We start from the raw sequence: 22,962 nt of genomic DNA, 5'->3' as shown, positions 1-22,962 counted from the left end.
GCCTGTGTATTAGTTTTTGACATATAATACAAGATGTAAGACAAGCTTAATCATTAAATTTTAATTTAGCACCTAAAACTCATTTTTGAACGATGAAAATAACCACTTTTGACGAGTGTTTTTTTGGTATATACCGATGTTTTCCGACGAACTCCGTGACAGTTATCACAAGAACTCCTGAACAAGTTATTATAAGAACTCCATCCTTCGTGTAACACTTCCTCCCCCGTGGGTTAGTGAATATTCAGAATATTCATCAGAAAAAATAATATAAATAAGACGTTGCTCTATATACAACATGAAGCATAAATTATAATCAAAATGTTTAAGTGATAATATCCCATGCGAATAAGTCGGAACTAGAATGTACTGTGTGTAATTTCAATGTGGACGATGAATTCCGCTACTATTGAGACTGCAGAACCTGGAAATTAATGTAAATGATATTAAGATTTAAATATTCATATAGGTGAATTACAGTTAACTTCAGTTGAAACTAGAGGAAATGACCAGAGAAATATTATTTTAATTATTTTTTGTAAATAACGGCGCGAATAAAATGTAGTTTCTTAAATTATGCATTCAAAACGTTTGAGCCGCATGTTCTTGGGCACTTTTTGTTTTAACTTTTTTTTAATCGAAGGGACTCTATATAAAAGTAATTGGACAGAAATGAAAAATACATGTACTATTGTGTAGGTTTAGAGAAGAACGATAAGTTCCTGTTTCAGATGACGTGATTGTACAGACAAAAAGCATTTTAGGCGGCGCTAGAAGTTTCAATAATGATCAATTAATAAAGGGCGGTCTTATCAAAGTTCCGACGAGTGTAGTCTATATCGAATTATATTGATTTATTATTGTTCCTCAATAACTAATTCGAATTATTTATTTCAATACACTCATTTTCTATTTTTGCATATCATTGGGGATACAGGGTTAGGGTAAGGTTGAGCTGCCTTGACAAAAGTAGCAGCTGGTATAGACGTCATTATACAATAAATGAGTACTTTTTACATATTAATTAAATTATTGGAGAGCGTTAATTAATAACATCGTTGTTGACACCACGTCAAAATAAAAGCACGCACCGTACCATATTACGTTTTAACAGAGTCGCAAAAGCTGCACAGATACATGTATATGTGATAGATATACAATATTAAATGTGATTGATAAAATGACAAAAGCAATCAGTATAGACAAAATTATAAATAAATATTTTATAATACTTATATCAAAAAGGCTTTTACCTTGTACAGGTAAACATGATTTTTATATCAGTTTACATGGTATATAAATGAGAGAGGTGTATACATATGCAATTTGTATGTAATTTGTATATATACATTGTGTATATTTGAAATGATCCTGAAAATGGCCTGCAGAGGAGATAATGAAAACATCTTTAAGAGCGTAACAATCCTATTTTGAAATATTACTAAAAGAGATGACGAGTATGTAGTATGTTATTTTTTTTTTATTTTTAAATTATCAGATATTGTTTTTGCAATCAATGAAATGCTTACGAGGTTATCATATTTCAACTGAGACATCATTCAATATCAAGGACAGTATCGACAGGTTTCGTGTTTTCTTGTATTTTTTGGTTAAGTTTTACGTTGCACCAATACAATATAGGTCACATGGCGACTTTCTAGCTTTACTGGTGGGTGAAAATCTTGTAGGTACCCCTCTGTAGATTTTTCAGGAAAAAATCGACGTTTCGAAAGCTAGCAGAATAGCTTTCTTACATGTAGAATCCTACGACCCTACGACCGTTGCGTGGCTCGAACCTACATCGGTAAGAGGCAAGTGGATTGAAGTCAACGACCTTAATCATTCGGACGCTTCTTGTAATTTATTTAGGTTTTAAATTATTACTTTATTACAAAAAAGTAATTTTAGTAATACCCATTATATCTAAATACTAACTTAACTGTCATAATGGATATAAACAGTTTAGTATGTTTTTGATACGATGCTTGCATAATCAATTTTTGTTAAAAAGTATGAAAATTCAAACTACTTTTCCTTGTGGGGAAGGGCCTTCGTCGCTGATTAGTTGAGGTCACTTACTTTAAATAACTTGCCGCAAGCAACTGTAGGCTCGAGTCCCGTCATGAACTTTAAATTATCATATATCAGAACGCAAGCCAACTACGAGTTCATTACAGAAGGTCCGTGATTCAACTCAGAGTTCTGTTAGTAGTTGAGATAATCTTTCAGAGAGGCGCACGAGGTCTATCTCTCAACGCTCGTGACTTAAAACCTTACCAAATAAGTATGAAATCGTGTTTACCATATAAATACTATTAACTTTGGTAGACCTATAAAACGATTACATCTGAGGAAGCTATCCGGCTATGTTACGGTCGGTCGGTTGTTTGGCCTGAAATAATGCACGGAAAGGAAACTGGGGTCTTCCGCCACCAGTAAAACTGGAAAGTCGGCATATGACCTACTAGTATACTGTAATAGTGCAACGTTAAAACCAACCAACAAACAAACAAACAGACAAATACATGCCGACTATCGAGAAAACTCTTATCAAAATGGTGAACATTACTAATTATTTACCCGCCTTATCAATTATATACCAACAATTTACCAAAGATTTCCCGTGTGTTATAGTGCCAAAACAGCTTGTAATCTTCATACTACATTTACATATGATATATTGCAACGGACAGAATCGCTAAGGTGAAAGTGTGGCAATTCATAAACTCGACACAGGTGTTAACATATATTTTATATCAATAGCCAACTGTAAATTTGACGGGATTTATATTATTGACACAAACGTCATATTCCAAATAGCTAAGAAAATGAAACTCCCCAATCGGAAGATTTATATTAATATCGTTGTGGCGCCGTTATATGTCGCAACGCCGCTAAATGTCGCACTTGCCGCTAAATGTCGCACCATTGACGCTAAATGTCGCAACCGCCGCTAAATGTCGCAAAACCATTTGACGTTAAATGTCGCAATGTTAACGTTAAATGTCGCACGAATTTCCCTTACCGTTAAATGTCGCAACACTACCGTTAAATGTCGCAAGATGTAATTTTATGTTGAACTCAAGTTTTATTGTTGTATCATATTTATTAAATCTGCCTTCTCAATTTGAAAGCGAGTGAATTTATTATATATGGAACTGCGCTACAATTTAGGCGGCGATAATACTCATCTTGTAAATAAATATATATTGTTTTGCGTTTGATTTTTAGCTGATCTTATGCAAGTACATATTGATGATTATACAATTGTCTACTATTTGTATGAAACTGCACAATTGGCATTGTTCTGTGAATAGTTTAGTACAATTGTGTCTGTAAAATGGCAGAACAGACAGGCTGCCTGAGATGGCAGTCTGATGGCCTAGTTGACTGAGGAGGCAAATTGTCTCGCTTACGGAAGAGGAAGCCTAAATTGCTGACGACCTGGACCTTAAGAGTTTGCCTAACGCCCTGTAAGCCTAACGTTGGTAGCCTAGTATCCTGAGGAGACCGCCTAACATCCTAACAGCCTATCGATTTCAGCTTTGCAACCTGAAGTTAGCAATCTAACAGCTTAGAGTCGGCAGCCTAGTAGCTTAAAGTTAGTGATATTATTTATATTATAAATATGGAAACAATTTAAAATACAGTAAAATCACTATGAAAGGTCATGCAAAAGCACATACACATGCATGATTATGGAAAAGAAACGCCTTTGCCTTTAGGGCACTTAACTTTGTAGTCTAATGGCCTAAAGTTGGCAGTCTAGGAGCCTGGCAGCCTAAAATTGGTGTCATGTTATAAAAAATGGAACGATCAAAATAATAAAACGGCAAGTTGGATTTTTCCTAAAATCTACTAGTACAAAGGGCTTCATAATTTACACATTTTTTAATCAATACAATAAACTTGATCATGGCAAGTAACATAATTATTGCATAAATTTTAAAATTTTAATCAAGTTAATGCCATTTTCAGGAGTTTGAGAATGATTTTCGTTAACCTAAACCGGCATTGGATTTATTTAAGTACTGTCTATACTTATGGCTTCATAATTTCCACACTTACTTATTTAGAAAAAGTTCATGAGATTGTCATCCATTATCTCAAGTTATATTCCTTTTTTCACTTTGAAAAGAGGACCTTGTATGGTTAACCTTTTCCGGTAAGTTGGATTTATCTTAAACTTTTATTTAATGATATCTTCCATATCTGGTAAGTGGATACCATTAATGGCCGTGTATTTTTTATGGAGTAAGGGGTCTCTAGTGTCAAGGTCACTGGTGTGAATTCTTTATAACATTTTTGCCCATCAAGCCTTTATTGTTAAGATTATGTATTTCATGTTTAATACAAACATGCCAAGGAAGGTCCTCTTCCTTTGGGTTTAGTTTGGGTCCTTTGGGTAAAGGCCAAAGTCACCAATGCCAAAAATAGATTTTAACATTTTTACAGGTGTTTTAACATTATTCTTTTGAAAGATGTCTTTTATTTTTGGTAGGAACATGGAATTGAGGTCTTCTCCTTTGGGTCAAGGTCATCAGTTCTAAAATAGATTTCTACACTTTTACAGCCTTTATTTATTGACAAATGTATTTCATATTTGGAAGGTAGATAACTTGCATGGTATTCTTCCTTTATATTGAGGAAGGGATCAATGGGTTATGGTCACAAATGCTAAAAAAGATTTTAATTTGCAGGATGAAGTTCACACATTTATCAAATTTGCTAGTCGTATGCGTGTTTTTATTTTTATTTTAACGCCAGAAAGGCAGTGGTCATTCATATTATTGTTGCAATAAATTAAAAAGATGTTTTCTTTACACATCTGTTCCATTTTTTTGTTTTGAAAAATTATCTTAAAATAGATACACTATTGTGCGTATGTTTGTATTTCTGGTCATTTGAACTTCACTATGACGTACTCGACATGCGCATTTTAGGACGAACATAAAAGTGGTTACAGATATCTAACCAATATCGTCGTTACATATGCACGAGTATAATTCATGTCTTGTGTTTTTCGAAAAATGTCAGATTTAATTTCATTGAAAAATTTATAATGAAACGTACAGATTAAGATTTTCATTACAGCAAAGCAATGATATAAAAAGCCTAAATTCTCTTGCCAAAACGGCTAGCTGTCTTCAGCCAAACAGCAAGGCCACTATGAGCTAAATCAATTATTTGTATTCTTATTATATGATAGTTACTGAGAATCTTTCATAGTATAAAGCGACTTGGCGAGTAAAATATCACTTGCCACAATGTCAAAGCGTAAATAGTGTTTGACAAATCGTAAAATGTACTAAATCTTGTGTACTTATTTTAACTTTGACATCTGCTTACTGTGTGTGAATTTGCGTTATTTATACTCGCCACCGGTTGCCCATATGGGCGAGTCCTCCAGAAGAGTACAAGTCATTTTAGATTTTAGAGGATAATGCAATTACAGATATAGAAAGATGCCCCGATTCCAGAAGCTTCCCTTTCTTTAACGTGCCAAGTTGTTTTAGCACCCATACACGGGACCTCGAATTAAAGTATCATCCGAAAGACTGATCAGTAATTTTAGTTGGCCAGCCCGGGAATAGAACCAACAAGGTCGAGGTTACAAGTCTCGCGCGATATGCGGACTGGCTGCTTACAAAAATTCCGGTGCATACAATCGTAAAATTCGCTCATATCTAGCACCCGACTGCGTATCGAATACTACATGATCAAGGAGTACTACATGATATTTTTTTTTTCGATTTTTGTATTGACCGTGCATTTCATACTATGTTTTTCACGTATTTGCCGTTTCTGTTAAAATAAAAAATTTGCCTTGATATTCAATCAATATTTCACGTTTGAAGTGAATATTTGTGATGTTTTTTTTTTTTTTTGGAAAATATAAAAAGGGAGATATTTTAGAAAAAATACCTTTCAGGGTCATCTGTCCTTTAGAAATGCATTAGTACTTTCATATGAAATAAGTATTTTAAGTTTAAAGCGAATTAAAACTGACCGTTACGAATATACCAGCTTATTATTTTCTTTCGTATTAAAGAAGGCCTTAGAATCCTTAATACGAATTCGGCCTCAACTAGATTATAAACTATTTTTTCTCTCGTAATTCTATATACTTGTACTTTTATTTTTAATATATGTTTTCTTCATACAGTGAATATCTCATTTAATAAAATGTCACGGGAAATATAATAACAATAACCTTAAAACATATTTCAAATAAAAACGATGTTTATTCAGTAAAAATATTGATTGTATAATTATAATAGACGGTGCGCTGACGAATATAAGGGACACAACCAATTGTGTACTCTATATTTTTGTTATAAGGATTGATTCCCTTGACTTAGTTCAACAAATGCAATTGTCCTGTTTGACGTACCTAAATTTTAAGTTCCCCGTTATATTTATATATCATGGAAATATAACACATGGAAAAGAATCAAACATATATTCGTGTTTCATAAACTTGTAAAATCCCTGTTGTTGTTTTTTGGTTTGTTCGTTTTGTTGTTGTTTCTTTTTTTTTTGTTCTTTTTTTCAGTGTAAAAAGTATTGACTTGTCTTTACATACCTGTCATATAATTATGTAATTGATAACAATTATCTTACTTCATTTTTACTGTTTTTCGTGGTTTTTTTTATTGCTTTCTTTTGTTGTTGTTTCTTTCTGTACCACTTTAATACTGAACCGTTCGTTTTGTAAATGATCTTATCTTGTCTCGTGATTTGTTTGTTTGTTCTATTGCTTTTTTTTCTGTACCGCTTTAATAGTGAACCATTATTTTTGCAAATGATCAAATGATCTTATCTACAGGCAAAGCCATGTAAAATAGGCGCCAAAACTCATAAATTACTGTACCAGGCATCAAACTTTGTCGATTCTGAATAAAATTATTTTGAACTGAATACTAAATTAAGGATGATAAAGTTTTATTAGTCTTTACCATGTTGTTTAACTTGTTATTTCCTGTTTTGATATTGGACTTATACTGCAAAATTTTATATAAATTTTTCAGACTTTTCATATTTATTGAACTGATAAATATTGTCCTTTCTTTAAATTAAAAGTAATGATGCACCAGTCATATTTGGTAAAGAGTTCAGTTGCATAAAAGTCTTTATTCAAATTTAACAAGAAACAAAACATTTTTAAAAAAAAATCAAAATAGCCATGCTCAACTCAAATACTTGTAATTATTTTGTTTTCATGTATATGATTTTCTTTGTAAATAATGTTTGTCTTTATGTACTTGTCATATTTTGTAAATATTAGTTATTGTCCCTTTTTGTGTCAGTACTATTTCATATCATGCATTTTGCTACAGACTTAATATAAAGTTTATAGAAAACAGTTATATTTATCGGCACTAAAGAAAAATACAATTCTCTAGATTTTCAAGACACATTTCCGTTGTAATCTTAATCATCAACGCTGCACCAACACTCTTATTATGACTACAATTGAATCATTTCTTATTCATTTTTATATGCCCGAAAGGGCATATTATGTTATACCCCCTGGCGTCCGTCTGTCTGTCCGTCCGTCCGTCCGTCCGTACGTACGTCCGTCCGTCCGTTAGCAATTTGGTTTCCGGAGCATAACTTAAGTTCCATTTGGCCCACAATGTTCAAACTTCATAGGATGATTGTCCATATTGGGTAGAAGACCCCTATTGATTTTGGGGTCACAAGGTCAAAGGTCAAGGTCACTATGACCTTAAAACTGAAACAGTTTCCGGAGCATAACTTAAGTTCCATTCGACCCACAATGTTCAAACTTCATAGGATGATTGTCCATTATTGGGTTGAAGACCCCATATTGATTTTGGGGTCAAAAGGACAAAGGTCAAGGTCATTATTTACCTTGATACTGAAAACAGTTTCCGGAGCATAACTTAAGTTTCCAATTGACCCACAATGTTCAAACTTGATAGGATGAGTGTCCATAGTGGGTAGAAGACCCCTATTGATTTTGGGGTCAAAAGGTCAAAGGTCAAGGTCACTATGACCTTGATACTGGAAACAGTTTCCGGAGCATAACTTAAGTTCCAATTGACCCACAATATTCAAACTTCATAGGATAATTGGCCATATTGGGTAGAAGACCCTTATCGATTTTGGGTCACAAGGTCAAAGGTCAAGGTCACTATTACCTTGATACTGGAAACAGTTTCCGGAGCATAACTTAAGTTCCATTTGGCCCACAGTGTTCAAACTTCATAGGATGATTGTCCATATTGGGTAGATGACCCCTATTGATTTTGGGGTCAAAATGTCAAGGGTCAAGGCCACTATATCCTTAAAACTGAACACAGTTTCCGGAGCTTAACTTAAGTTCCATTTGGCCCACAATATTCAAACTTCATAGGATGATTGTCCATATTGGGCAAAAGACCCCTATTGATTTTGGGGTCACAAGGTCAAAGTCAAGGTCACAATTACCTTAAAACCAAAAACAATTTCCGGAGCATAACGTAAGTTCCATTTGGCCCACAATATTCAAACTTCATAGGATGATTGGCCATATTGGGTAGAAGACCCCTATTGATTTTGGGGTCACAAGGTCAAAGTCACTTTTACCTTAATACTGAAAACAGTTTCTAGAGCATAATCAAAGGTCCAATTGGCACACAATATTCAAACTTCTTAGGATTATTGTCCATATAAGGTAGAAGACTCCTAATGATTTTGGGGTCACAAGGTCAAAGGTTAAGGTCATTATAAATAACTTAAGTATTAATCAACCTACAGCTGTAAAATTTTATAGGATGAACAGCGAATTCCCATGTCTTACAAATGCTTCATCCTTACTAAAAAAAAAACACTTTCGGGCATATAATGCTCCGCCTAGCGGTGCTCTTGTTTTATAAGTTTCATTTTTAATGTACCTGCACACGGTATTTTCGTGGAGGATGTGACACATAAAACATATATATTCTCAGTTCTGTCTCTCATACCTTACTTATTAAATGTTGTTAGATACCATCCCCATGATATCGTTTATGCATGCAAATACGACAGTGTCACAGACAGAACCTGGAAGCAATGACAAATACACACTGGATATCATCACCCTTTTGTACTCTGTATTTATACTTCCTCAATGGCTATCAATAATATTACTTTGTGCTGGAGATATTCATTCTAATCCTGGTCCATCTGTTGAAAGCAACTCTAGCACCGACTCATCTTTTGCATCTTCTACTTCTCAGCTTATAAATAGTGGGTTAACTATTATGTGTTTAAATATTCAGAGTCTTAGACCTAAGCTAGATATACTTGAACTCGAATCACAGCCATATGATATTCTTATTTTTACTGAAACCTGGGCTGCGTCCGAAGTGCATAACAAGATGACATTGAAATACCAAACTTCCAATGCCCGGTTCGTTGCGACAGAAACAGACAGAGTCGGTGGTGGAGTGGCGAATCTATGTCAGAGAGGGCTTAAGATTTCATACAAGATCCGATTTATCTGTACGTGGTATCGAATGTGTATGGGTGGAACTTGATATAAACAGTCGTAAACTTCTTCTAGGTGGTATTTATAGACCCCGAGACTCTAACAATTAGCATTGGCTTCTTCTTGAACAGTGTATAGATCAAGCATTTTCCGAGAGATCTGACAATATCCTGATTTCTGGCGATTTTAACATAAATCTTCTTAATTCTAATTCAAACAAATTGTTTAATCTTATAGCCTCTAACAATGCAGAACAACTTATTACTACACCAACCCACTTTACAGAAAGCTCTTGCTCATTACTCGATGTAATGTTCGTAAAGAACACAAATCATATCTTAACAAGTTTTGTTGCAGACCCATTTATTCCAGATGTTATTCGTTTTCATTGTCCAATCGTATCAGTAATGAAATTTTCGAAACCAAAGAGTACCACATATAAACGCAAAATATGGCTTAATGACAGGGGTGATTACTCTGGCTACAGAAATGAAATTAACTCAGCAGACTGGCAATCCATAATAAACACTGACAATGATATAGATGAAACAGTCAACCGTAGTAGTACCATATTTAATGCTGCAGACAACAATATTCCTAACAAAATATTAACAATAAGACCACACGATATTCCATGGATGACCAACAAAATACGTAAACTAATAAGAAAACGCAAAAAGGCCCACAAAAAAGCAAAACATATGAATACAGAGTTATCTTGGCAACAATTTAGAACAATCAGAAATGCGGTTACCAAACAAATAAGAAAAAGTAAAAATGAATATAAAAATAAATTAATTGATCAAATAAACTCATCAAATACTTCAACGAAAAACTGGTTTAAACTGACAAAATCTTTCACAAAACCAGCAATCCCAGTCTTCCTTGATAACGTATAATGGCAATTACAATTAAAATAACTATGAGAATGTTAAAAAGTAATAATATTCTACTTTAAACATGATTTTAACATGAATTTACATCTTGCGACATTTAACGGTAGTGTTGCGACATTTAACGGTAAGGGAAATTCGTGCGACATTTAACGTTAACATTGCGACATTTAACGGCAAATGATTTTGCGACATTTAGCGGCGGTTGCGACATTTAGCGTCAATGATGCGACATTTAGCGGCAAGTGCGACATTTAACGGCGTTGCGACATATAACGGCGCCACAATCGTTCGTGGTTTGATTGTTAATTTTCAAAATACCATATCTGCAACATTTTCAATTTTGCCATTTTGCGCAGTTTTATCTGTGTCTGAGTGCGTGGGTGCATGTGCACGCTTGTTGATCTTCATTTTTCTAAAATTTTGAATGACTAATATCAAGATATAGGTTAAATTGCTTTAAAATTGCTTCATTTGCGGCATGAATTTATCTAAACATCAATTGTGTGTGCTCGTGTACTTTATTACATGCTTTTCGGGGGTTTATAGAAATATATCAGTGATTTAAAACTGGTAATTTCACTGTTTGAAACAGTGAAATTACCACTTTGATTAAGCCCCTTACGTTGTTTCAGTGAAATACCAGCGTGCACAGTGCTGGACATGAAGTCGAAAATGACGTCACGTTGTATTATTATTTGGCGCGCTTTTCATTCAGCATTAGATTTAATGTCTTTTTAAAACGTTTCTTTGCATATAATAAAAAGAAAATTTGTTTAGTCTAGTGTAAGATCGAAATATATTTCACCTTCTGAACACCAAAAGTTCATATTTCACTCGTGGCTGCACCACTCGTGAAATATACCTTTTGGTGCTCACTCGGTGAAATATATTCCGATCTTACACTGAACTAAACAAATATCCTCTATTTAATCACTGACGTTGCTGACACTACTGATCGTGATAAATTGTGTGACTTACATATGTACGTGAATCGTAGCTGATGACACCGGGAAAAAAATCCTCAAGTTTCAGTCCCGAAAATTTCTGTGCAGTATCTGAGAAATATCTATTGATAAATATATATAGGTACTCGTCAATTATTGATTAATTAGACTGGAGCCTCTTCAGAAAATCAGTATACTGCACTAGGAACAGAGTGCAGCAATATAAGTAAAAACAATAATAATATAATTATTATACATTGTAGAGTGCAATTCTGAATTGTATTGGACGAGTACACAGCAGTGTACTTGTCCAATATAATTCAATATTGTACTCCACAATGTTAACTATATTGGACGAGGTGGAAATGAAAACGTGGTTATTTGGAGTGTGAAAAGGGATATGAACCTAAAAAGAATTGTTGATAATCAGCAATATATGACTAAGATGGAAAAAAGCGGTTTGCTAAAATACGAAAGTGAGATTTTTGACGAAAGTGAGCGAAAGTGACTTTTAAAATTTGAATTGTACCGTTTTAATAGAATTTTACAGTGAATTTTAAATTGAAATATATAGTGTTGAATATCAAATTATTAATTTCTGATAATATACGTTTACAAACTGCAATTTAAGTACATTTCCAATTCAAACACTATATTTGATATTTTACAAGTCACTTTTGTATTTTTCAATGTAAGCGAAAGGAAGATTGCTGATATTGTATACAGAAATTATGCAAAAAATGGGGTATAAAACTATAAATCATCATAATGATTAATTTAGAAAATAAATAATATTAATTTCTTATAATACTCGTCTACAAACTGCAAATTTAGTACATTTTCAATTTAAACTCTATATCTAATACTTTCGTATTTTTCTATGCAAGCGAAAGGAAGATCGCTGAACTTGTATATAGAAATTAGGCAAATAAATGGCGATTAAATCATGATTATGGTTAACTATTATAATATATATAATTAGTTGCTAATAATATACGTCTGTAAACAGGAATTTTACTGTAAAATTCTATTAAAACGGAAAAAAGTGCCCAAAAAATAGCAAAATAATAGATAATGCGAACGAGAAACACGTTATATTTAACACTAATTAGAAAAATCCTTTTGTAAAAAAGAGAAGAATTACATTTCGCGCTTTATACGAAAAGTTTCGCGCTTTATACGAAAAATTTAACAGGCTCTCCTCAACCGTGTTTACAATCAAGCAGACCTTTTCATGGCCGAACGAAAAATAAACATTTTGATTTGTTGCACTGGAAGTGTGGCTGCTTTGAAAATTCCAGATATTGTAACTCGACTGAAACAAGAAAATGTAAAAATAGTTCATATATTTTTGTGATAGTTTGAAAATGTTATGATGGTAGTGAGATTCTAGTGTATTGATTATGATAACGATTCGCCCCACTGATTGTTCGCCCCATTAAGATTCCTTCAAGTTTAAAGTTTAGTGCTTTTTCTTTATTTTAATGAGAGGCAACGTACTTTGAATTATTAACATTAGTAAAATATTGAATTAAAGGTTTGTTTTTATGACTTTAAAATGGCATCTTTGTTCAAATATGATAACAGAAATTGCCTTAATTTGTCTTTTTTCCTTTAAGTTATAAATGATTAAAATCCATTTCAATATTAAATCTTATAATAATTACACTTGGTTAGTGACAGTTTGTCCAATTTTTGAATTTGTTTATAATAACATGTACTTTATACTGCAAAATATTTTTTAAATATTTTTAAAAAATATATATAGTCTATAAAATATTTTTTGTTGACTTTTACTGCCCGGGAAAATTTTAAAATGGTCTCTACCGCAGAGCCCCTACATTTCTTTGAAAAGAGGGTTCCCTAAATTTTGCCTTAACTTAAGATGCAGAATTTAAAGGAATGTAATACCCAGGTAAAACTAAAATTCTTAAAAGGACACGTCCCTGTTTTTAATCTGGACAAAACCCTTTTATCATTTTTTTGGAAAAAAATTTAGATTATATTTCTGACTAATAAATAATGTGCAAAACCGATCAGTTGGGAGTGGGTGTGCCCGCTAGGTTTTGTCTGTTTTTGCTAGCGGATATTTTTAAAAGGGGTTAAAAATTAAAAAATTATGACATTTAGAATTACTTTTCCCGGGTTTTGTTGGGATTTAAAATTTGTTTTCATTTTTTTCTTTAAATTTTTAAATTGTAAGTTACATCAAAGAAGGGGAGTAGTTTTCGGGAAAAAGTGGAGGATATTTTTTGACTCTATATCCATAACCCCCAGGGTGATTTTTTAATTAAAACCCCCCTCCCTCAGATTTGTTTAAAAATGTTCATATAAAACACTTTTTCCAATAAAAATATCCAAATCATGGTATATTTCTATTGTTAATGTTTTATCAATATTTTAAACACTGATGGAAAATATATGCATTGTAGATGAATCAATTTAAAAAAAAAACAGTGTTTAGAAATGTACACTTTCTTTGTCTGATTATAAATGTAAACTATAATCCTATTTTAGGCTTGGACAAAGAGAGGGGATCCTGTCCTTCACATTGATTTGAGGAAGTGGGCAGATATATTGGTGATTGCACCATTAGATGCCAACACTCTAGCTAAAATCTCTCATGGAATATGTGATAACCTGTTGGTAAGAAATGTCATGGTTTTTGAATAATTTTAAGTCATAAAGAAAGTGTGCTAGTTACTGGCTGGTTCAATTGATTGAGTTGGTATTAAGTCACTAATAATAATAATGCCATTATTATAAAGTTATAATAACCTAGAGTTTAACTTGAAGGTAAATTCTGGCAGTACATTAAAATAACAGTTAACCCAACATGGGATATCATCTATTGACTGGTGAAGAATGTTTACTCAAAAATTCTTGTCTTTCATTGATGCAGTCATGTAAATGGTATAACTTAAAGGGTTGCCATGTATTTCTTTGAAAATGTTTATATAATTTTACTTATGTTTCTCTTTAGGTATTTTGTCTTCACTAAAATCATAGAAATTAGCTTTGAAGTTTACAAGCAAGTTGCTATTATCTTATTACTTTCAACTACAATGTATTGCCCAAAAGAAAAGCTGCTGAGTTAGTGGTTATTTTAACCACTGTGAAATATTAGAAGGATTTCCTAAGGGGTACTGTCCTCTACCTGAGTTGACCCTTCCAGTTTTTAAGCAGAGAAAGATTTAGCCCCACCGTTTCTATTCATAGCTACATCAACTACTCACAAAAAGTATCCCAAACAAAACCATGTGTTGTTGCGTTTTAACATCAACCAGTGACTATGTATTACCCCAGTGTAACAGTTTGATAGCTTGTCAGCCAATTTGCAAAAACATGTTATCACAGGAAAGGTCCATTAATCTGTGAATACCTTTAGATATCACCTTTTCTTTGAAATAAATCTCCAGATGAGTTGATACAGTCTTTCTGACATGTAAAATTGTCTGATGGCCTCACAGTGTTTTTTTTTCATGAAAGAAATGTATTCAGTGATGTGTACATTTACATGGATACTATAGGGGAAAGGGTACAGTCTGCAAATGTTAAAATTTATTTCACATTGAATCTTCTCTTTTATATTTCGAACCCAACATTAACCCTTATCATGCTTAAATGTTTACAGGAAATTGCCATATATGTACAAACTGAATAGTGAACAGTGCAGACCCTTATCAGTGCTTGCTGATCTTGGTTTTCACTGGTAGCATTGGTAGGACCAGGCTAAGTGTTAAAAAAAGATGATAATAAAAGATAGATAAAGTCAATTTTAAGACAAATAGTTGTTTGCATATATTAACAATATTGATTTCAATTATAATTAATTCTTAGAATTGTTAACCCACATATGACCAATAGAGACCAAGTTTAGCTCACACTTGTGCTGTCTGATCATGGTCTGCACTGTTTAGTACTCAATAAATTCATATTTTGAAATTGTCACAAAAATTAATGAATGGTTTTGTCCAGATTGAAAGATAAACAAGTCCATTTAAATATGCCAAGAGTAGAAAAATATTTATGATAGTAAATATGTTTGTGTTGTTATTTTTACAGACATGTGTTGTAAGAGCATGGGACTTGAAGAAACCATTACTGTTTGCTCCGGCAATGAATACATATATGTGGGAGCATCCATTGACCAGAGAGCAGACAGATAAACTAGAAGGTTGGGGTTACAGACAGATACCAGTTGTAGAGAAAACACTTATTTGTGGAGATAAAGGTACATGTATTAAAGTGACTGTGTGACAGCATGGCCGCCAGAATATTTATCAAACCTCATTAGGGGCAAGTGATTGTTCCCTTGAGCAAGAAATTTTATACTCATTGCTCTGTACTGGTTGGTTCCAGAAATGGATCCGAGAGTGTGATTATAAGATTATGGCTTCCTACACAATCAAACCAAAATAAATTCTGTAAAAACTAAAGTGATTGCAAGTTTAATTGACACTTTTGCTGCAAAGATAATGCCTGGAAATTTTTAAGATTTTCTGGAATTAAGTTTATAATATTTTACTTGCAAAATTTCTTTAAATGTCATAGGGATTTATATAAATGGATTAAATGCAATGAATATTAACTCAACAAAAATTCAAAGTAGGCCTTTGTGTTTTATGAAATAATCAGAATACTCTCAATTTATGTTAGGATGGACATGAAAGAGAACTTGATAATGCATTCATGTACTTGTAAATTTGTTCTCTAAAACATGCTGTGCGTTTGATTTGCACTACCCCTTCAATCAAGAAGTTGTAAATTCAATGTTGTATGTTTCGATTGCCCATCAGGACAGAGGGACCAAATCAGATTGTTATACCTCACATAAACTTTTTACTGTATTGCCTAATGTGAACTCACATGGTTTTTATTACAATCAGCCTTGAAATGAATATCACCTGGTCAATTTTTTTTTCAATATTTCCAAGTGGAGAGTAATCTATATAGTCTTAAGAAAATGTAATGTTCTAGTGCTCTCCCCTGATTGCTCTGCTTGGTGTGCGTCAGACAAATATTACTGTCATTCTGTGATTGACTTGTTAAGACAAGTGTTACAAAGTTTTGATTATTTTTTTTTCTAATGCGAAAAATAATGTTCACAATTAGTCAGCATTTCATTGTTACAGTTTTATGTTGTTTTATTAAATTGTAAAGTTCGAAACTATCAATATTGTTAAGTTTAGTATGCTTTTTGATAGTCTTCATTTGCTATACATTTAAAAAGTGTACATTTTTGTATGGTAAAAATCAATGATGAATGGCTATCTGAGTAATAATGCATAGCAGAGAAATATTACATTCAAATATTGGTTCGATATAATGAAAAATAACCCTGCATGTTGCATAGGCTAAAATTGCATATTACCAACCCTTGAACTGAAATAACACCCTTGACTTTTGTTCAGTATAAATAATTTTTATTTAATTTCTGTAAGTTATCTGACATTTTTGTTCTTTTCGTTATTAAGGAGCAGGTGCAATGGCAGAAGTTTCCACTATAGTTGAAGTTATCTTAGAAGAGCGCGGTAAACTCTTAGATGAAAGATAGCAGCTGCAATACCTTGACCTTGTTCACAAGTTCATCAATGATAGAGGTTGAATTCTATCTTGTCTACAGAATTTTGCTGGATGTGACTAGAGTGTCTTCTCCACTACATGTGCACAACTTCTCAGTCAATTTTAAAGGTGACTGGTCCAGTGATGATAAGTGCAGTGTCTAAGAACTCGATCAGCAGGTGTTAATTTAAATTCACCATGTCATTCTAAATGGATAGTGTTTATGTTATACCACATATGTTATGCCCACATACATAAGGGGCACATATATTACAATATAAGCTTGCAAGAACAATTTTTGTTTATTCTTGGACATAATATAAACAGGCATTTGATTTCTGACTGGATAAGCCGTCTTATGTTGAACTCTGATCGGTCAATAAGCATAGTTTTTAAAGATATATTATGTTCAAATAATATATTTGAAATTACTGATAATTGCTATGTATACAGTCTCATTTAAATCTTTTGAAAACGTACAGAGAATATATGTTATATTTATAACCCTACATAATACAGGGAAAGATTGTATGAATACATAGACCAAATTAACTTAACCAGCGTGTATTCTCTCATTAAAATTAGACAAATTCAGTAAGAAGTTCCAAGTTAAAGGATTCTAGTTGCTCTCAAACCTTCAATTGTGTTTAAAGGCCAGTTAATCAAGGCACGGCTTTAATTACATGTAATTAAAGCTGCCTGGTCAAAGTGAATTGAAAATGTTACTACATGTAGCTTTGGTATAATATGTTAGCTGCATGGGTACAAGTTTTCAGGAATATGCCTGAAGTTCAGGTTTTTTATACTCCTAAAAGCACTCTTCTTCATTGTAAAACCTGTCAAAATAATGCTTAATTCAGGGTTTTCAGATTTTCTGATATTTTTAACTTGCACCCATGTAGCTGTGATATGGTATTTCAGTGATTTTTTTTTCATCCAATGCATATTTTGGTTTGTAATGACGCAAGCCTTGCTTAACTCTTCGTAAGTTTACAGAAAAATACAACTTTCATTGCATGTAATTAAAGCATTGATCAGAGTGAATGTGAAATGTTTAGTAAGTTTAAAGAAATATAAAGGTTTCTGGCAATCATGAAAGTTATTAAAGAAATTGATAAAAATTAAGGTGATTTGGTATGCAACAACTACACGGTAAAAGATAACGTACCTGACAGAGACTTTTGTTTTAATATACAATGTAGCTCTGTGATATAATAAAGGAAACAAAGGTTTTTACGATGCTAACAGTTGCTTTGCACTAAGACCGGATGTTTATTAACTTACAAAATGATTCGTGTTGAAATGAAAGAGAAAACATGTACTGTACGATACACGGATGTATTAAAGTTTGATTTAATCATTGTGTTCATTTTATAAGATTTCTTGTGAATAATATATTTCAACTGGTAGAGGTTTGGTCGAATAAAATCCTCAATCCTACAGTAAACCACGGATTTATATTACAATTGTCAATTAAAGTCCGTGAGTAAACTGACTATACCCGAAACACAACGAACACCAAACACCGTTTGTTAAAACTATATATTGAAAGACGTACGTTATATGAGTTCAATTATATAGGTAATATTTTATGTGGTTATATCAATTGTTAATTTTTGAACAGATTATCAATATAGATTTGATATTATAAATTGTATATATTTGAGCCGTGTCACGACAAAACCAACATAGTGCGTTTGCGACCAGCATGGATCCAGACCAGCCTGCGCATCCGCGCAGTCTGATCAGGATCCATGCTGTTCGCTTACCAACTCTATTACAAGTAGAGAAACTGATAGCGAACAGCATGGATCCTGATCAGACTGCGCGGATGTGCAGGCTGGTCTGGATCCATGCTGGTCGCAAACGCACTATGTTGGTTTTGTCGTGACGTGGCTCATTTGTATATGTGATAATGTACTTATTGTACAAGTCATGAATAAAATTGTTGTTCCGTTCTGTTCAGTTCTATGAATATAGAATAGTAATAAATTTAAAACTTTCAAAGAAAGACTTGATATTAATTCTTTATTCGGAAATCTGTAGTATAATTATTTGGTTAGTCTTCAGAGCGGACTATAATATTATAATTCAACTTTCTCCGTATGAATGTCCATGCCTCATTTATGAAATTATGGTAAATTCTCTTTAGTTCTGTTCTGAAGTGACTGGACGACTTGCTGTAAATGATGACACTAAACGCCAATCTGGCGGCACATACTGTCCATAAACAATTTGAAATCGCTGAATAGATTACGAATCTGTGCCACCTATCATTTCCCCATACCTCATCAACACTGTACACAGGTGGTAGTTTAATAGGCTTAAAATAGTCCAGCTGTTGCAGATTTTCCACAACAGCCGCGGGAACTAATGTCAATACGCGGAAAAATGAAAGCTCTAGTAAAACAACTGTGGACTCCCTCAGTCTTTCTGCTATTCTAACATGAACCTGCTTATTTAATCCGTGTCGTACACGAATTATGGAATGCTTTGCTGTATGAATTATTATAAAGTTCAGAATAACTACACTGGTTGGAATGACAAGGTAAATAATGGATTCTGTTAGCCAGATCCATATTGGATGCTCCATGACGTCATCATGCCTGTTGTCGTCACAATATCCTTTGTTGTCCACTTTCCAGAAATAGGCTTGAGGCAAGGAAAATGCCGTTACGGACACGACTATCCATACTATTTCTTTTGGAGCCCTCTGGTTCCTTGAAAACCAGCCGCTCCTGAACGGATTGCGGAGTGATATAAGCTTCTCTACCGTAAAACCGAGAACCAGAATTTCGCTGATATATAACGGAATCATATACATGATACTCCAGAATTCACAGAGTTCCGGCTTGTCGAATAGATGAACACGCCAGTAAAATTTCATATAGTAGAACACATGTAAAATTTGGCATATGATGTCACATATGGAAATCGTCACCAAATAGTGCGCCGATGAGCACACCTCGTACATGCGCTTTGCGTTCCATATTTTAGCGGAAATGACGTTTCCAACAAAACCGATAGCGTACCACACCAAATGCACATATTTTCCGACGGTAATAACTGGAACTATGGTAAGATGAAGAACATCATCAATTGAAAGTTCAGTCGCATTTTCAGGGACGCTGTAATTCGAATGTTGATCTAAACTAGTGTTTATTGTAGACATGTCCTTGTCGGTGTTTATTCAACTTGGATTATTATACGACTATGACACTTCCATTTTTATTCTGTAATAAAAGATTTTAGCACATCAGATTGCATTAATTGTACAAAGCATGCAAATTAAGTAACAAAGGCGACTTTGTTATATTGAAATTAAACGTTTATTGCGGCAGACGATTATAATAGCAGACGATATGGCTGTTGTCTGCTGTAATCGGGAAAATGCAAAAATGTATTAAATAGACGCACAAATAAGTGAACCTGTAATAACTATATTCATGTTGACTCACATTGATTGAGATTATTATTTGTTCATTAGAAATGCTTGCTTCCCGTGAACATATACTAAATACTGATTACTAAACATCAGTTGTCATTTTTCTTAAATTTGTAAGCGAGGACCAATCGATAATTTTATTTTCAGTTCAGTGATAACTCGTATAGTCTCACATCTAATGTATATGAAAAATATATTTATCATAAAACCCGTAAATAATAGTTAGCCATGGCCAGAGAATGATGTTAAAAACGTCCTCTCAAATACATGACGACCGGTTTTCACAAGTCCTCACAAATTACAATTACGACAAAAAGAGATTCATAGTTCATTAAAAAGACTGTAAATCGTGCAATACCAAGAGCTAATTATTGTAACATAAGAATGGTGAGTCTGCAGCATATTGATTTAGCATTATCCGCATGAAAATGAAACATAAATTCAGCAACTAGTATGTTATTGTTATAGTAAGAATAATTATCGCTATTATTTGGCCCGATTGACAATAATATATCGATAATGAACTTAACTGGTAAAACAAAATCCACACCAATTCAGTTCAAAAATGACATTGACCATTACCATTTTCGCGATATTACTGTTTATACACAATGTATTTCTGATTTAAAATTCATATGAGCCGCGCCATGACAAAACCAACATAATGGGTTTGCGACCAGCATGGATCCAGACCAGCCTGCGCATCCGCGCAGTCTGATCAGGATCCATGCTGTTCGCTATCAGTTTCTCTACTTGTTATAGGGTTTGTAAGCGAACAGCGTGGATCCTTATCAGACTGCGCGGATGCGCAGGCTGGTCTGGATCCATGCTGGTCGCAAACCCACTATGTTGGTTTTGTCGTGACGCGGCTCAATTATATAAATAGTCCTCTGCGATGGTGGTGGGGATGTTGACTGTAGGCCACATTGAATTTACCAGAGCAAAGTTAAGTCACGGCCTTGTTCCTGGACAGACTGTCAAGCAGTTTACCTGTACTCGTTGCCTCCACTGAAACTTCTGTACATGTTAGATCGAATGACTGTAGAAAAGATTTTATGATCAATCACAATAAAATCTTCCGGGGATCGAACCTGGATCGCCCGATTCACAGTCCAACGCTCTACCTATATCAAGCTAACCAGACGGATTCTTACTTCTTTGCAATGAAAACTAAATGTACACTAACTTTAGCCTTTGTCACAGGCTCTATACTGTTGATGGAAACTGTATCTTAGGATAAAAAGAATTCATCAAGAAATATTAATTTACTTCTTTGTCTTTGGGAAATTGCGGGGGGGGGGGGTAATGGTGTACATAGAGGTAACTTTTACAGTTCCTTTTGCAATTTAAAGGTAAAATAATTTTTACTTGATATTTTTTTTTTCTATGTTTTTATTAAGTTAATATTATTCATATTCTATTTCAGTACGTCTTAATTATGTAACAGAAATATAATAGTCTTCGAGTTCCCCTCATTCTATCGTGCTTGAATTTTCATAAACTTTCCCTAAATGCCTTCAAATTGCACGTTTAACATATTTTCCGACAAAACAAATCCCAACAGTCGGTAAAATTGTATCACAAAACCTACCCAAAGACATGTTAAATGGATGGGGCGGGACGCACAGTTGGCTGGTGGATTATTTAACACATGTTTTAATTATCGACGAAAAAAAACAGCATTTTTGTTTTCTTTTTTTAATCTTTGATTAATATTTTAATTTTAGAATGGCGTTTAATACAGCGCATAATTATTATATTCAAATGTTCTCTTTATATAATACCTTTGTAAACAACAAATTCACGATTAATATTATAAATATAATTTCTTACCGTAATAACTTATCTTCACATTAATCCCGCTCTGCAACCTGTCTCAAAATACAACGACATATCAAGTCGTCAAACTGGTTCCTGTTTTCTCCACAATCGCACAATACCTGAGTATATGCCATCACATCAGACCAGTAACAAAAATATAACAACCACATAACATGGAAAGAGAAATACCTGCGTGTGCTAACATGAACACATGTACGCGCTGTTTATTAATAGGAACGCTTTCATCATATACCTACACTGTCAGTCACACAGTTTTGTATGAAGAATGTCTTGTACAAGATTGTTCTTGGCACCGGAACAAATGAAATATGTTCTTTCGCTAATCAGTGTTATCATTTAGGCAGGGAAAGTATAATTATTTACAACGGAGAAATAATTCAATTAATTATCAAATGTCGATCATAAATATGAAAAGCAAAAATTTCGAAACGAACTTAAAGGAACTCCACTGAGGTCCAAAATATTTAAAACAAAATTTGATTTTTTTTTCTAAGATCAGCTAGGACACTTGAAAAACATAAAGTATACACAAGATAATTAAGAAATATACTCTGAATAAATTAAAATCGTACTTTAAATAGCGTTATTCTTAGTCTGATTTATGTGAAAAACGTTGCAACGATTTTCAGTTTTGCGTCACTGTTCACAATGAAAATAATTCTTCTGGAAAAAAAACATACGAGCGCGAATGATCTGAAATTGTGTATACATTTACAAGTTATTAGTCTTGACCTACACCAAATAGAACAACAATTTTGAAAATATATTTCTAGTATAGTCAGGTTAAAAAAC

General features: G+C 33.4%; 2 protein-coding genes across 2 annotated transcripts; one reads left to right on the top strand and one right to left on the bottom strand.

The window, feature by feature from the left end:
• Positions 1-12,524: 12,524 nt before the first annotated feature.
• LOC132738009 (phosphopantothenoylcysteine decarboxylase-like) lies at positions 12,525-17,331 on the top strand. Its single transcript, XM_060725421.1, has 4 exons — positions 12,525-12,648; positions 13,836-13,964; positions 15,384-15,552; positions 16,796-17,331. Exons 1-4 carry the CDS (start codon positions 12,553-12,555, stop codon positions 16,873-16,875), a joined length of 474 nt encoding a protein of 157 aa, XP_060581404.1. The 5' UTR covers positions 12,525-12,552; the 3' UTR covers positions 16,876-17,331.
• Positions 17,332-18,892: 1,561 nt separating this feature from the next.
• LOC132738007 (uncharacterized) lies at positions 18,893-22,406 on the bottom strand. The gene is made up of 2 exons (XM_060725420.1): positions 22,162-22,406; positions 18,893-20,116 (listed from the first exon to the last, which is right to left on the bottom strand). The coding sequence occupies exon 2, from the start codon at positions 20,053-20,055 to the stop codon at positions 18,943-18,945; it is 1,113 nt and encodes a 370-aa protein (XP_060581403.1). The 5' UTR covers positions 20,056-20,116; positions 22,162-22,406; the 3' UTR covers positions 18,893-18,942.
• Between the last annotated feature and the right edge of the window lie 556 nt (positions 22,407-22,962).

The sequence above is a fragment of the Ruditapes philippinarum genome, unplaced genomic scaffold, assembly GCF_026571515.1.
Source record: "Ruditapes philippinarum isolate M1 unplaced genomic scaffold, ASM2657151v2 ctg788_1_1_1_1, whole genome shotgun sequence".
Lineage (NCBI taxonomy): Eukaryota > Metazoa > Mollusca > Bivalvia > Venerida > Veneridae > Ruditapes > Ruditapes philippinarum.
This window is presented reverse-complemented; position numbering and strand designations above follow the sequence as displayed.

Coding starts and splice junctions, on each gene's coding strand:
- LOC132738009 (XM_060725421.1), top strand. CDS start 12,553: ATGGCCGAACGAAAAATAAACATTTTGATTTGTTGCACTGGAAGTGTG. Junction 12,649..13,835: donor CTCGACTGAAACAAGAAAAT/GTAAAAATAGTT, acceptor ATCCTATTTTAG/GCTTGGACAAAGAGAGGGGA. Junction 15,553..16,795: donor ACTTATTTGTGGAGATAAAG/GTACATGTATTA, acceptor TTCGTTATTAAG/GAGCAGGTGCAATGGCAGAA.
- LOC132738007 (XM_060725420.1), bottom strand. CDS start 20,055: ATGTCTACAATAAACACTAGTTTAGATCAACATTCGAATTACAGCGTC.